Source organism: Lepisosteus oculatus, chromosome 4 (genome assembly GCF_040954835.1).
Source record: "Lepisosteus oculatus isolate fLepOcu1 chromosome 4, fLepOcu1.hap2, whole genome shotgun sequence".
NCBI lineage: Eukaryota > Metazoa > Chordata > Actinopteri > Semionotiformes > Lepisosteidae > Lepisosteus > Lepisosteus oculatus.
The window spans coordinates 31,907,977-31,924,707 of NC_090699.1; the positions used below are offsets into that span (position 1 = coordinate 31,907,977).

General features: G+C 36.4%; 1 protein-coding gene across 8 annotated transcripts in view; it reads right to left on the reverse strand.

Annotated features, from left to right (window-relative positions):
- Positions 1–13,889, reverse strand: part of gbf1 (golgi brefeldin A resistant guanine nucleotide exchange factor 1) — a 97,632-nt gene extending 83,743 nt beyond the window's left edge. For all 8 annotated transcript variants that reach the window (XM_069189081.1, XM_015346780.2, XM_015346779.2 and 5 more), the window contains exons 1-3: positions 13,616–13,889; positions 10,975–11,078; positions 9,143–9,209 (exon numbers count right to left, since the gene is read on the reverse strand). In XM_069189081.1, coding sequence (XP_069045182.1) covers positions 9,143–9,209; positions 10,975–11,070 — 163 coding nt within the window. In that variant the 5' untranslated portion in view covers positions 11,071–11,078; positions 13,616–13,889. The remainder of the gene's footprint in view (positions 1–9,142; positions 9,210–10,974; positions 11,079–13,615) is intronic.
- Between the last annotated feature and the right edge of the window lie 2,842 nt (positions 13,890–16,731).

A 16,731-nucleotide genomic window follows, 5' to 3' on the forward strand; every position in this document is an offset into this window, starting at 1 on the left:
AGGGGATTTAGCAGCCCTGCTTTCAGCACAGACTTGTCAAAAATCTGACCTTCACAGGAGGGAAGAAAAAAAGATTTAAAGATTTAAAAAGCAAAGGCAGTGGCTGACTTCTGTATAACGAGCCATGAGGAAAAAACCCCCCCCCCCCCAGCTGATATCACTAGCAGTACAGTACATTCAATTTACATTCCTCCCCATCCTTCCAACAATATTGTGCTCCACTGTACACTCAATAAAATAAATCCTATGGAATTATTCAATTGGGGATTGAATCGGATTCATCTGTTTGACGTTGAACATAATACAGTTCCTTCTTGTAGGAATATTCTCTCGTCAATGAAGAAATTCAAAGCTCTACTGAAAGCAAAACGGTTATTTTCCACCATGCTTGATGTGTAAGTCATATATCTCTACTTCAAAAATCCAATAAACCTCAGTATCAACAAATATTTCTCAAAAGAAAATAAGACTGCCATTAAATAAAAGCAAAGGCTCCTGTCTTTAATGAGTGCAAACAGTGCTAGTACGGTAAACTTCTGAGCTCAAATAAAAGGTGACAAACTCTTTTTTCTCCAACTCCATGTAAGCCAAAGATCCCCTGGCCAGTGGGGAATAAGTCAAAGACAAAGCAGACTTGCTTCTTGGTCTGGAAGGACACATTTAGAATGAAATCAAAAGTCACATTTCCTTTTTGATTGCATCTGCTTTTTGCTTAATAACGTGCATCATTTTATGACTAATTGACATAATTTGCTTATAACCAGTCCTAGCAGTTATAATTTATTGTACTAACCAACAGTTGAAACACTGGACATTCAGGCTTAAAGGCATATAATATGGAAACAGCATTTTTTAAAAGTTTTTTTACTATGCTGTCTGTTCCTCCTATAAATGACCGCCCTCACTAAATTCCCATTTATAAATTCAGTGTAAATCTTAAACGTACTACGATTTAAGAACTGTCCTATATAAATAAAGGCTTTGTAAATGTGTGTACTTTAACAGTATGTACACTCAGATGCAATGCACAAATTTAGCAATAATTTAACTTATGGCTGCTGCTGTACTTGAGGTTTCTGATGAATGTGCTAAGCTAAACCATTTATTCATCTGAGATTACTGTACTGATACCCTTAATATAAGCAGATATTTTAAACCAGATTTGACTAAGTTTCAAACTAAACAAATTAAAAATCTAACTTTCATATTTCCAGAGCTTTTTCCTGGCAACTTTGCATGAAAGTGTTAATGTTTGCACGTATTGAATTTACATCAGACAGCCCAAAGAGGGAAATGCTTATTAACAAAATTACTTAAATATGACTTCAAGTAATTTGTAAGCTTCAATAATAAAGTGAATGAAGTTTCACTGAAAGTATTTTCAATCTTTGTCTTTCTGATAGATAGAAAGGAAACCAAATGCTTCACTGTACTGGCTAAACTAGATATCACAAATTATAGGCCCTGCATCTTTACTATCAGTAGCACAAAAAAAAAATCAGTAGCCTTATTTAGCTCTTTACCACAATTCACAGATTTAATTTGAAATAGAACACTTCTGTCCCCTATTTACTTGCAAAAACAAATATTTTATTAAGATGTCCCATGTGTAAACCACAGACCAGTGGAGGACCCTAGATTGCATGTTCCTGCTTTATTTCGTGGTGAGGCTATCCAGTCTGGCTTTCAAATTACCTCACAACTTCCCACTACCTAAAGCACTGGCATCTCCAGTTGGTATTTCTTCCCTATTTTATTGTGAAAAAAAAGTGACAACAAATGTTCCAATCATTACCCAACTCCCTGACTGTATGTTCTTTGTTATAAAAGCAGTGAGAGCAAAAGCCTTGTCCCAGAAGTGTAGGAAATTATTTTTCGAATGAGAGACAACACTTCCTTTCCCAGAACAATCTATCTCCCAGGCTGACAAGACTCCCTGCTATATTTACCCAACTAAATTTGCAGATGATATACTTCCAGCTGCACTCTATACACATGTTCCTGCCAATCACTGCAGAACAGGAGCAAGAGAATGGAACCTCTACAACGGAAAGCTGCTGAGAAATACTCTCTACTAATCCACATTTCCTTTGCCAGTTGCTTTTGTTGTTAAATGAGATAAAATACACAGTGTGAAGGGAATTACAGGGCTTTCATTAGCTGACAGCTGGACCACTGCATCCAAAAACTCCACTAGCCCACCAAGTGTCCTTTTAGATGGAGTTATCCAAGAGGAAAAGCTTAACTTCTGTTTACTCAGGAAAAATACTGATCTACCTTGTAGGAAATTCCTGGAGCAGTGTCCACTTTTGCATTGTAATCTGATCTCCATTTTGGTCTTTCATCTTTCACCATGACACGAACATACTGCTTAAGTACACCCTGTCTACATGTTAACGAAAGGTTTGCCATGTAATTGTGACATTAGCATTTCTCTGCGCAAGACAGCGAAACATCAACCAATCCATGGTTAAATCCGTAACTACTAACCCTAACAAAAACTGATGACTGTCAAAAATGTTTCACAGACATTTCCAATTCCTACCCAGGCAAGTTAAAATTAAGACAACATATGTTGCTGCTAAACATAAGCAAATTCTGAACATTTTATTTATAAATCTTTATATATAAAATATACCTATATATAAAAAAACATGAGCTTACAATACCTATTAGTAAACTATTCAACATTTGTTGCATCAAGGTAATGCAATCTATAAGACTGAACAAAGGGGAAAATAAAATTGCTAGATGTGACAAAGTAACCTGATGTTAGTGATAATCAGAAAATTATAACACAAAGGTAAACACTAAGTACTCATGGTTCAAGTTGAGTGTGCTAGAAAAAACAAAAAGGGCTCATTCGCAGACAGCACACATGGGGCCATTCTTCAAGTCCAGACCCAAAGCACTAACAAGAGCTTTGGTGTTTAGAAATGAAAAAATGTGCCAGATTCCTGCCAGGCTACATCCAGAAGTGCTTGTCTATCTTAAGCTGTTCCCTGGAGAGTGAGGACTGAGAGAACACAACCGCTGTGCTGCTCGTTCACCCCCAACAGAGTCTAGCATGTGTTATTAGCATTACTGCCAGTGCTTCTACTGCAAAGGAACATTACAAATGACCATATTGCACCACATTTATTACCCTATTTAACATTTTTTTAAGAAGCATTACCATGTCGGAACCTTAACTAATGTAGTCTAATTACCCTAAGAACAATATTCTCAACACTATTAAGGCCTTTACAACTTCAAATATTCAAAATTGGTAGGATTCAAAGTTCACTTCAAACCCATAGAGAACACTGAGGTCTAAAGACAAAGACACTAGAAAAGTAACCTCTTAATAGTAGTTTGAGTGCTGGGTGATGCAGAAAAAATGGAAAAACACAGAAATAAGACAAAGGCAGAACCTGAAACCAAATGAGATGAAATTATTAATCAGTACCTCACAGCAAACCTAAGTGCATCTCAAAGTATTGGCAACAGCGTGAGCAGCTTATAACTGCACTTATGGACACATGATGCCAACCAGCTCGGTACTGTTCAAAAACGTTAAAAGGCAATTATCTCTGTAAAACACTTGAAGCAGTGTTGTTTCCAGAGAGTTTAACTAAAATCCAATAAGAAACAGCGAGACAAAAATGCAGTTTTAAATAAGCAAAGTACAGATTGCATCAGCAGATCATAGTACTTTCAATATACCTGTGCACCACAGCTGACAGGCAGTATCATGCATATTCAAACAAGGAAGAAGGAACTAACCATTGCAATTCACTGAAAGGGGGACATTTGGAAGGCAATAAAAATAAATGTTTATATTTTTTAACTTTAAAGTCTTTTATGTATTGGTCATATTGTTGCAGACAAGTACACACCATCTGCTATATAGGGAAATTCCACTCAATTTGTTTTTAGAAGAATACAGCTGTTTTGCAACACACCTTACCACCCTCCGTTAAAAGCATTCTATTAACCACAGTCATGGAACCAGATCATCAATGAAAGGATATATTTGATGCAAATACTACAACATAAACCACTTTAAAAAACAATTTTAATTAAGTCTAATCTGGCTGCCCTAACTAGAGTAAACATGCAGATGGCACCTGTGATTTTACTAGAGTTCTCTGACAGGTCTCAGCAATCTTAACAATTAAACTCTGGAGGATGTTTTCTCCCAGGTGTGTTTGTTAAGAACAAACTTTGCTCTAAGAGATTTCTGTAAATGCACTTTGAACAGGCACCTGCCCCCAATCACGCAGCTACCCCCCAAAAACAGATACACATGCTGTCAACAGACCCATCACCTCTAGCTATTCCTTTTACCGAACTTGTAAAGACAAGGATCGCGATGCGTTGAGTACACTAGGGATTTTTATGTCCTTATTTCCCTTCCATGATTTGCACGGGCAATACACAATTAGCCCAAGTCACCTAAGAGGGTAAGGTCATTTCCTTGAAGAATTTCAAGAAAGACTTAAATAACACACTACAGTACATTCGGGACTGGGAAAAAAAAAAGTCACAGAGCAGAAAAAAAAAACATCCTTAAAAGACAGCTTTGCTGTAATGTGTGAAGCATCAGAAGCACAAAGAAATCAAGCATGAAACCAAATTTCATTTGACTAATTTAATACACACCTTTCATAGCCCCAGATCAAATTAAAAACAACAATCCGTTGACGCATTTTTTCAGGAACCTCCGATCTGTTGTATGATGAGTCTGGCCTATCTCAGCGTGAAACAGAATGATCACACTTGCCTGGTACAGCAACACTAGGAGCATAGATGTGCATGAAGAAGTACACAATTATGGTCTGTTCTTCCCAACAAACTATAAATACAGAAACAAAAAGTAAAAGTGGGATGTGACAGGACTAAAATTTCTCAGTAAAAAATTAAATAATTCTTAATTAAAATATTATAAAAATGCATAAGCTGTTAAGGAACCAGTTAAGTTTTATTCCATGCATCTTTTCAACATGGAATAAACCTTTACTTTTTTCTTTTTCCAATCAGTACTTTTATTGTAAATTCACATGCTCAAAAATTATTTTTAAAGATAAAATTAGTAATTTCTCATTGAGTATCTTAAAGTAAGTCAAAAACTCAAATATGCTACTTGCACAAGTATTCAGACCCCTGTATTCTGGTAGCTAAGTTTACACAGTTGAAAGAAATTGCCATAATGATGATACAATTGCCTTGTACATTGGCCTCTGTCTGTGCAGCACTGAAGTGGCCGTCGCCTTTACTGGATAAAAACTCCAGTCTGTTTAGAGATCACTGGTCAGGCATGAATCTGATGGTATGAAAATAAAGGCTAAAGAGGAAGTTAGAGATAAATATAAAAAAGCCTTGATTAGGAAAAGGCCACAAAAAATATGAACAAGTTTGGATATGCCAGTGAGCACTCTTTGCTCAATAATCAAGAAGTGGAAGCTGCATCACACCACCCAGTCTAGAAAAGGCCGCTCCTCAAAACCCAGCCAAAAGAATGAGACTTGTGAGGGAAGCCATTGAGAGGCCAATCAATCACTTTGAAAGACCTACAGAGTTCCGTGGAGTGGAGTAAAGGTGCATTATTCAACTATCAAGAGTTCTGCATAGCACTGGCCTGTATGGGAGGATGGATGAAAGAAGCCACTACTCAAAAAGAACCATCTCAAAACCCTGGAGTTTATCTTACAGCACCAGAGCGATCCAGGAAAAAGGAAAAGGTTTTGTGGTCAGATGAGAACAAGATTGGCCAAAATTCAAAGTGCTATGTGTGAAGCAAACCTAACACAAATGCCCCAGAAAACACTATCCACACAGTGAAGTATGGTGTCAGCAGCAACATGCTGTGTGGATGCTTCCTGTCCCTGCTGCTGAGGAGTCGAGTTGGAATGAAGCAAAGTACAGTGGAAAAACCACAAGGGACCTTGTTTCAGTTTGTTAAAAAACTGATGCTTGGGAGAATAATCACCTTTCAGCAGGACAAGGATGCCAAGCACACAGCCAAAGTAACATTGGAGTGGACCAAGAACAAACAAAACAATGTCCTTGACTGGCTCGATCAAAGCCCCTTCGAGAATCTGTGGCAACATTTGAAAAATGTGGTCCACAAGCGCTGTCCGAAGAAACAAGTGAATAAATAAATGAAAGCGAATGAGTTGGAGCAAAGCTGCCAAGAAAATGGGCAAACATCACTCCTAACCAGTGTGCGAGGACAGTAGACTGAATATAATTCGTTGCACTGTGGCTGTGTTGTGTGTGTTAAGCTGCTGTTGCACTGCAATTTCACTCACGGGATCAATAAAGTATCTATCTAGACACCTAACCCAAAAGACTTAAAGCTGTAATGTGGCAAAAGGTGGATCAAACAAATATTAATATGTGGGGTCTGAATACTTATGCAGGTAGCATATTTCAGTTTTTGATATGAAGATATCTGCTGGCAATTAATTTTGTCTTTAAAAGAGACCAAATATTTTTGCAAGGCACTGTACAGTAACTTTTGTATGTAACATATCAAAACAAAATTAGGTATGAATAACTGTGCCTCTCCTCTCCAGGCCACTGGATCTAGGAAGCCAAGAGGAAGAAACCAGAAATGCAAAGATTCTTACTAGCATACTGCACGGACGTGGCTTAGAAGATAAGTAGGCGATGAAGGCTTTAAACATCAGGTGCACGACAGACATTTGTTCAAGCCCCTGTTGTTTCAGAGCCTCCTTTCAAATCTTACAGACATCTTACTACAGACCCCTTCCTCACAAACATGGTATCTCTCCACTGTCTGGCTCATCTGTGTGTGTGAACTCTAGAGAATACCAGCACCACAAAGCTTAACATTTACATTACGCCACTTGTTAATTACAAAGTTTTTGGTTAAATAATGAACAAACTCTGAAACGGTTTCAATGGGAGTTAGGAAATTATAAATAAAGTACAGAAACCCCTACAGCAAGAAATGAGAAAGACAATATTGACAAATGCAAAAGGCCATCTCTTCTCAATGGAAATTTCTGCCACACCTGATTAAATATGCTGTTCAGAACAGAAAAGGCACTTTATATTTGCAGCTTGAATGGATTTACATCAGGTCTCACAAGCTTGGATGTTTCTTTTGAATATATTTGGAAAAATAAAAAATACACATTAAAATGAACATTATTTTCATTTGCAGTGTCATTTTGTAGCAGTGATAATTAGAGTTGCTGACCCTTATGCTGCTCCTTATGAGATAGTAAAGAGAATCATTACATTACAATAATTAAAACAAGTTTCCTTAATTCACCTCTATGATCAAATATTTAGGCTTCAAAGCAATGGAGCCTTTTGTGGCTGTTCAGATTGTTTTCTTCCCACTTTTAAAACTGAAGATCAGGGAGCTAAGCAGCCTAGTACTAAGAATGCGTAGAGGGATAGATAAGCAATTAGATTTGTGACAAAAACGGTGTCCTGAGTCAACTAAGATGTCAGCCTCATCCATATATTATAATAATCCTTAATACTAATCCTTAACCCTTATCCTTTCAAAATGTTATTAAGCGGATATCACTAATCAATTGAAAATTTGCTAAGGTTTTATGGCCACAACAGATTATAAACTGTGCAACATATCATGCAAACTGCACCTGATTAAAACAATTTAGCCAAATGTATAGGTACAATTATAGTACCGTCAGGCAGAATACATGTTGAAGTGCTATTCCTGTTTGAACCAAGATGAACACCTGACTAGCATTTCTTTCTCTTCATTGTCAATATGTGGCCTCTAACACTAAACACTAGTGTAAAAAAAAACATTTGGCCTTTTAACTCCAAACCTATTAAGTATTGAATTCACATCTGATGCAGAGGTGTCCCAGCACAATAATAATAATAATAATAATAATAATAATAATAATAATAATAATAATAATAATAAATAATTGCTTATGCTTATATAGCGCTTTTTTGGACAGTCCACTCATGTAATGGGGACTCTCCTCCACCACCACCAATGTGCAGCATCTAACTGGATGATGCGACAGTAGCCATAGTGCATCTTCTTAATGGACAAAAGATGGAAAGTACAGATAAAGGGTAAATGCTTTGACAGGGGTAATCTAATTAGTTGAGTATCCCAGGGATCTGCATTAAAACCCCTGCTGTTCCCAATTTATAGTGATAACAGGTTCTGACACAGTAAACTCGTCATGCTTGCAAACAATATCAAACTAACAGGATGACAATAATTGTAGTGCAGTGTTGTACATTCAGGAACCAAAGACAAACTGCAAACACAAAATGGAAAATTAAACTTGAAGAGGCTAAAAATGAAAAAGGCTAAAGTGTTTGTGTAAAAATGTCAATTATATCTTCTAGACAATGTAAACTTTAGGATATACAAGTGAAAAGTGTCTAATTTAAGGGATGTTATGATAAAATTCTACAAATTTAAATGCACTGGTAAAACCTCTTTTAGAACATATTGTTGGACACATGTTGGACATAACACAACAAAATTACATTGCTTGTCTGGAATCAGTCCAGAGAAGACTAACCAGATACATTCCCAGGCTCAAAGTAGTCCTACAGTAACAGTCAAAAAGAACTAAATCACTGTAGACTTGGACAGAGGCGACCACAAGGGGATTTGATTGAAATATTCAAATGTTTCATGAAACATCTGGATGAGATCCTCAGATCAATTAGCTCTGAACAATCCATCAGCCTAGTGAACCAGATGTTTCTTCTTGTTTTAAACATGATATGATTTTTTCTCAAAGCTCAAACTGATCTGAAGGTTATTAAAGTAATACAGAGAGATGAACAGAAAAGGCTACAAAACAATACAATAGATTGGGTAATTCAGTAATCAAACAGAACAATGAAGACTATTTGCAAAGGACAAAACATATGCACTAGTTAAGCACCAGAAGATACTTTGAGGACAAAGAAGTTCAAGGACTCCTAAGAATGTGTGGTAATAATATTGTGGTATAAAACCATTAGGTGATTCTAAGCACATTTTGTTTTCCTGTAAAAATGATTTTCACACTGGGTAAAAAAAAACTCATTTGCCTAACCTAAGACCATTTTCTTTATATTTAAGCTACTCATAGAAATGGGTCTTTACAAATCAAATGTTCATTTGAAAAGGACATACCTTTAATATTGTTGAGTATCTCCTTCAGGTGGCTGAAACTGTTCAGTAGTGGATCTTGTTCTTCATCCTAGATAGTGACCACAAAAAATGATGAAAGACACTGAAAATTACGGTACTATTCATGCCACCTTTGACCATGTTTTAGGTGTGCAGATATTGTAAAATATTTAGATTTGTTAAATCTTGGCATATAATGAGATGATTATCAATACAAATGCTAATAATAAAAACTAGAGCGGTAAACATTGAACCACAGAACACTATTCTTTTTTTTTTATTCCAGACTTTTAGCCAGTCGAAGGTTTGCCCCTTGTGCAGATAATGCTGAATTAAACGCTGAAAAGATATGTTTCTTCTCCTTTCCACACAGTCATATTATTGTAATATTTTCTAGTTTCAGATGTCGCATCTTTAAATTGTAAGGTTCATGCACTTTTACTTTTAATAGTATGGACATTATCCAATAGCTAGTTCAATGCTCAGCTGTGGACCCTACATGCCATTTCTCCACTGTCACCAGGTTATCTTTCCACTGCTTTTATGCCAGCACAGGACTGAACAAGCAAAACTGAAGCCACACATGAAAATGCAGATTGGAAAAACCCTGAAGTGCAAGTTCTCAATACATAACTCATGTACATGAAACACTGGACAAACACACACAACATAACAGCACACTTTGTTTAGATACTCAGATTTTTCTGCAGTTTTATTCAAAGCAATATAATGGAAACCATTTTTTTTCTTTTTGTGAACAGAATTTGAAGAACTACGAGTGCATAATTTTTGTCTGCCTTTTCAGCACTGATGACCATTTAGATGTAAAACCATGAAAAAAGCTAAAGGAATTGATTCACCTAAATATAACAGGGAACGTGAATGATCCAAAAAACAATGTGTCGGTGCAAAAATCAGGATGATACAATTAATGGAGTACCACAGGGATCCAAACTAGGATCAATGCTCTTGTTAATTCCTAAAACAGCAGATTATAAAGTAAAAGGATTACTGAACACTGTAGAAAAAGTAAAGAAAAAATGATCTGGACTAAATTCAAGACTTGGCAAACACCTGAGAGATTAAATTTAATGTAGACAAGTGTAGTGTTTCATGCAAGTAGGAAGAACAAATTATAAATAAAACATAGGGGCACAAGGTATTTGAAGAAGCTACTTCAGAATAAGCCTTGAGCGTTTATGTTGACACACCATTTACAACCTCTAGGCAATGTGTGGAAGCAATAAAAAAGTCAAACAATGTTCAGATTGATAAAAGTGTAGAATTTAAATCAAGGAATGTTAACACGTATGCAGTACACTGGCATGAGCTCATTTATAATATTGTGCACATTTTTAGTCACCACATTACAAAAAGTGTTGCTGCTCAAAAATCAGTTCAGATAGGCAACCAGATACCTTCCCTGGTTTAAGGAATGTACTACACTAACAAGCTGAAGAAACTAAGTGTTTTTAATCTTGAACGGAGAAAACTGTATGAGGAGACCTTATTTAAGTACTCAACATCTTCAAAGTCATAATCAATAATAAAACATGAACCAGTAGACAAGTGGTACTGTACTTAAAAAAGGAAAAAGGCAATTTGCTGCACTGTACATATATATATTTTCAGAAAATGTTGGCCATGAAGAGTGAACTATTACCCAAGGAATCTATAAGGGAGAGACACTGCACATGAAGCACAATATAGAAGCTTTTCTATATTCATCTTCTTGACTCCAACTGAGATTTTAGTAATAGCTCTGTTCAAATCTGTGATTAACAACCTGGGTGTCAAACATACTTATATGATTATAACATACAAAATGGTCTTACCAGAGGTGTATGGGTGCTCCATCTGGAATTCCGTTTGATGGCACCAACAACAGAACAGATCTCTCCTTGAACAATATATATGTTCTTGTCCACCATAATGATTTCTAAAGAAGAACATGAAATAGTTATTGCTACAAAAGAATGATTAAATTGAACTTAAATTCTGATAATGTCATTTAATACAGTCGTACCGCTCAGCAACCCCTATCATCGACCTCTTTCTCAGAAAAATTCTTACGAACATGGGGACAACAAGTGGTGTCACAGGGGCGACCAATGAGGGGACCCCATGCCCCTAAAAAAAATGGTCTGCAAAGAAGTCTTCAGAATCGAAATCAGAAGAAATCAATCTTAGCCGAATTTGTGAGTGGTTGCTGTACAAAACACAGACCAGTTAGGATTTGCAAACAGTAGTGACATCCTGAAACAATGATTATGTATGAAGTAGTCGTACTATGCTTGCCTGCCTTATGATAATAGGATTAACGTCTTAGTTGACCACTAATAGCAAATAAATCATACACACTATGATATAATACAATAAGACCTTGCCGAAACAAGTGTTAGCTCAATACTGGATAAACTTCATGCAGATAAGCAAGCTTCAGAAACTCATGAAACAAAAGGACCAAAACATGATGCAATATAAGGTTCTTTAAAAACATACCTGTCATGCCTGTTTGCTTAAAAGGTCAAGTTACATTTCCTGCCTGCAAAAAACATGCCACCTTCTCACTGCCACACAATGGTTGGAAAACAAGAGAATGTTCCTCATATAATATTAACCAACAAAAAACAATAGCCAAGTTACAGCAGAAGAAGATGTACATTATGATATTTTTCTGCACACCATCCATAAAAACCTGTATTATTACACACGTAAAATCATGAATGGATCAAAAAAATCAGAGAACAACTAAAACACTGTTAAAGGCTGCTACAGTGTATGCAATGGAGATCTTAGTAAAAACATCACCGAAGGTATTCAAATGCTTTAAAAGTATCAATAAAGTTTAGAAATTATTTGAAACTGCTTCATTCTTCCCACACGTTTAAGGGCATAAAGTGTAATGCTACCAGATTCAGAACTAAAAAGGAGATTTTTCCCTTAGAGAAAGATTACTGTAATTAAGAGTGTGTTCCAACAGAAAGACGTTACTTTTTGATTTTGACTAATGATAAGTACACTATTTCTTATGGTAGGATATTGGAATAAAATGACAGCAGTGCCCTGTGCACTGTTCTACAGGTTGGGCAATGCAAAATCATCACCCTGATAAATGGAAAAGGGTTCATTTGGGAATACAGCTACGCAATCAGAACATAGGACACTTTTACTCTTGGTAATTTCAGGTTGAAGCAAAATGTGAATGGCTGACTAGGGAAGAAAAAATATCTGTAAGTAATCTAGACCTGGATAAGTTTTTATGATGACCAAAGAGCTATTTGATTCTGAAATAAAATAGGTGGCTATATAGTTATTTCTTTTCTTCCATTATTGTTAATTAAAGGTGACAACACCACCATATTGGACACTTCAGTGACATGATTTTTTGTAACAGTTAAATCCTAACTTTTGTTATTGGTCAAAACCTTCACTTCAATATTGGAGTGCTTGCTTCTCTTAACATGTATGTTTTTAAATGAGTGTATACCAAAAGGGTTTCTGACTCTGTTTCCTTTATAAAAAGGTCTAAAAAGGCTAACTTCACTTTTATCTACATACAGGTTTAAACATTGCTACCAATAGTAAAAGAACATCATACTTTGCACAGGACACGCCTCCCTTGACCGAAAATGAGTCTTCCCTCATAACGCGCTGCCCCTAGCAGGAATTGTTCAGGTTCATATTGTATCCCATGATGCCTTGCAATTACATATGACAGGAAGTCGCTCTTTAACTATACCCAACCAACAGTGTGAAGTCTGCTTGCTTCGTTCATGTTATAAAAGCGTTTAAATACCAATGTGACTATAACAAGACATCCATATACAACAATGTTGCAATAATTATTTTTAATGCCACATTTTAAAGGAGCTATACGGACGTCCCTCATTCTTATTCCCTAACTCAATAAATGATCATTAGAATTTGCATTCCAGCATCTCCCAGACTGCCTCACTGTGTCAAAAATGATATATTTCACTTTTAACTAGCACATACAAGGCAGCTGAATCCAATCTTAGACCTGGAAAGCAAGCGCTTATTCGAGTCACTTAACACGTGAGGTTTTTCAACAGCAAAGCAAACATGTTACTCTTCAATCTACAGTTCCTCTGCTCGTCTATGACTGGGCATTGCCTTAATACTAACTGGCAACGAAAACATTGATACCCCAACAGTAACATCTGACAGATTTTAATACACTTGCCCGCTCCCTGTCGGCTTTTTGTGTTTATTGTCAACATGTATTTTGTAATTAAACATATTAATACTCTAGCTGCGAGCTGAAGCAAGTAAGATACTACAGGTGGCTGACCACTGTTGTTGCCATCGGTGTACTCCATAACACACTCCGCTGGCAAAATAAGTGAAAGACAGAGCAATGTGGCAGTCTACAAGACAAACACGAAAGGTGTCACTCGCATCGGAAAACGTGTAAAATGTATATGAATGCATATATGTATAGCATTGACCTACCTGTATGGGTCCAAATCCAAGATGGCGGCTTGCTCAATGTTCAGCTGATTTATCCAGCAATAAGACCAAAATAAACAATTTAATTACACCATACGTGCTAACAGATACTCCTGTTACATTCCAGTAACGAACAGGTTTACATTTCAAAAAGCTCAGCTCACGGTGAGATGCATAAACCTACGCTTGATTGATGAATGTTTATAGATTTGGAAAAAAAAAACACTAGCCGGCTCTCCCAAAGCACTTTGTAAACTCACTGACGTGGTAACGCAGTAGACGTGTAACTGAACATGCTGCTTGGTGAAAGTTATGACGGACGGGGACAAAGACCAATCACAGTAAAGGAATAAAATCCTAGTTATGTTACTAAATTAATTTAAAAGGAATACATAGTTCTACAAAGCAGAAAATCACCAATAAACCTAAACCAGTAGCAAGGACTAAAGAAAATCGAGGAAAAATAATTTAGTCGAAGGAGCTGTCTTTGATTGACATCAATGTTGGCCATTGGCAGACAGTAGCGGAGTTGCGATTAGAGACGCGTCGCAAGTGGGGCGGGCTAAACACATTTAGCATGGTCGGTTGAGATACAGTGATGACGGCAGCAGCGGGGTATCCTTAAGGTCCACATCAAGGCTTTCCTGTAGAACGGAAAAGTAATAACTGTTTCCTGTAGAAGACAAACTCAATTGAAAATATAAAAATAAAGTTTCATCAAAGAAGTGCAGTACATTTTCTTTATTTGTCTATGATGGCAGAATATTTAGAGACAAGGATGGATTTGGGAATTTTTACCAGAACTGAAACTGAAAGTGATTTCTACCTCTTGTACGAATACCATACTTTTTAAATATATTTTTTTTCTAATTTTGTTTCCTGTCTTTAAAGTATAAAAGTACTATTACTTTCTTATGTCAACATGGAGAAAATGTTAATTAACTGGTTTATTCAAGTTAGATTCTGACATGACCACGTTTAATCACCTTTAAGGATGTTACAGATAACTAATTTAAAGAACTAATAATAAGAAGAACTGAAATGAAACTGAACTTTACCAAAATGTTCCTGTAATGAGTGTCCATTTCACTGTCCTAAGGTCTTATATAAAATGAACATGTAAAAAAGTGAAGTCTTGTTTTGCCTTCAAAAGTTTTAATAAGAGGATGTGAACTTAGCTTGGTGCATAATGACTGCCTTGAATGGACCAAGTGACCGACATATTGTCAAATCATAGTGCTGTGTCTACTGGCAATTCTGTACCCTGTTTAAAACCTTATATTTTACTCATACTTGTGCAGTTACAAAATGGTCCTGTTACAATAAAGCAAAACAGTTTTGAAAAACTGTTTTACACCATTACAGATACAAATAAACTTCCAACACAATCTGATAAAGTGAAGCCTTGAAGGGAATCTCAGAAAATCTCTACCAGTCTGCCTTCTCCCTTGCTGAACATGCATCCTGTAAAGAAAGGTCTTGTTCGGTGTCTGGGATTTTTGTTTGCTTTCTTGCAAAGTGTTTGATCACCTGCTACTTGTGTAATTGCAACATTCGATCTTCAAACAATGGCATTCCATCAGGTAATTATTTCTTGTGTGCTTTCTACTTAGTGGGCAGCATTATATCCTGAAATTTGCCAGTAAAATCTGAGATGTGTAGATAAAACACTCATGTTGGGTTTGTGTAGTACTTTACACATATTTGTAAGAGACATCAGTTAAAGAATGATGATAAGACATAATATTCAGTTTATTTATAGTAAAAAAATATCTTCATGACTAAACACATAATATGCACATTTTAGAAATGCATGCCAACTGTGTATTCAGCAAGTACCTGCTTCTATTCTAAAATTATCTTTTAATGATATTAAAACTTTAACCCATTTGAGTCATTACTTTCTTGTTTCCCAAAGCCTCTTAAAAATGAACAACCCTAATACAATATTTATACAAAATTGAGCATGGGCTAATTTTACACAAAAATACCTAAACCGTAAATGTGAAAATGTACAATAAATACATTGCAAAATGCCCATCGCTCTAGCTAATGTGAAAAATATTTGATTTGTTGTACATTTTGCATTACATCAATATGCATTAGCACTAAAAGTAGAATAAAACAAGATGACTGTCAGAGAAGATGTACAGGTTTTAATGCCTTAGTTGTTGGGATACTAACACTACACTCTGTTACCACATTATTTCACTAGATTAGTTAAACAAATCCCAGGATCACACCAGAATTCACCTATTATTAGAACCTATTTACTGAATCTGTGCTTCTTCAACAAAATAGGCAATTGGCCCTAAACTCCTTTGAGGACTTAAAAAGAATTATACATCCTAAGTGTTTGCATTAGGAGAATTATAGTGCACAGCCATTGTATGCCCTAATGAACTTGGAATTATTGCAAGTAAAAACAAAACAGAGGTTGGTGACTCACCAAAGACAAAAAAAAACATTCCATGATCATACTCGCCCAACTTTTCATTATGCATTGTATTAAAAAACAATAAAGGTGGTGGTTTACACAGTGGCATTGCTGCCTTTGATAGATGAGGCCCTGGGTTCAATTCTGGACCTGGCGTGCTGTCTTTAGGAGTTTGTATGTTCTCCCCCATTCGCATGGGTTTCTTCAGGCGCCACAGTTTCCTTCTACAGCTCAAAAACACACTGGTAAGTTAAATGTTTTTTGGGCAGATTGGCTCTGGTGTGAGTGTGTGTGTCTGCCCTGCAATGGACTGGCATCACACCTACGGTGTACCCCGCCTTCCACCCATTGCTTGCCAAGATAGGCTCTGGTTTCCTTGTGACGCTGAACTGAAAGAAGTGGTTAGAAAATAGAGGATGGAATAATGATGGTTCTACCTATTTTCAGTACATCAACGTAAACCACTTATAAGAACAATTTAAATACTACTTTTGAGGTACAGGAGGAGGGTGCATCGACATCTCTTATTTCAGGCTAATGTACTGAATGGCGTGTCCAACCTTACACACTCCCTGCTGATTATGACCTTGACTTTCTAAACAAAAACAAGGAACTTGCACAGAGGTCATCTTCTGAGTGGTTACCTCATCTACCAAGCGTCACTGAGCTACAGTAGTAACGT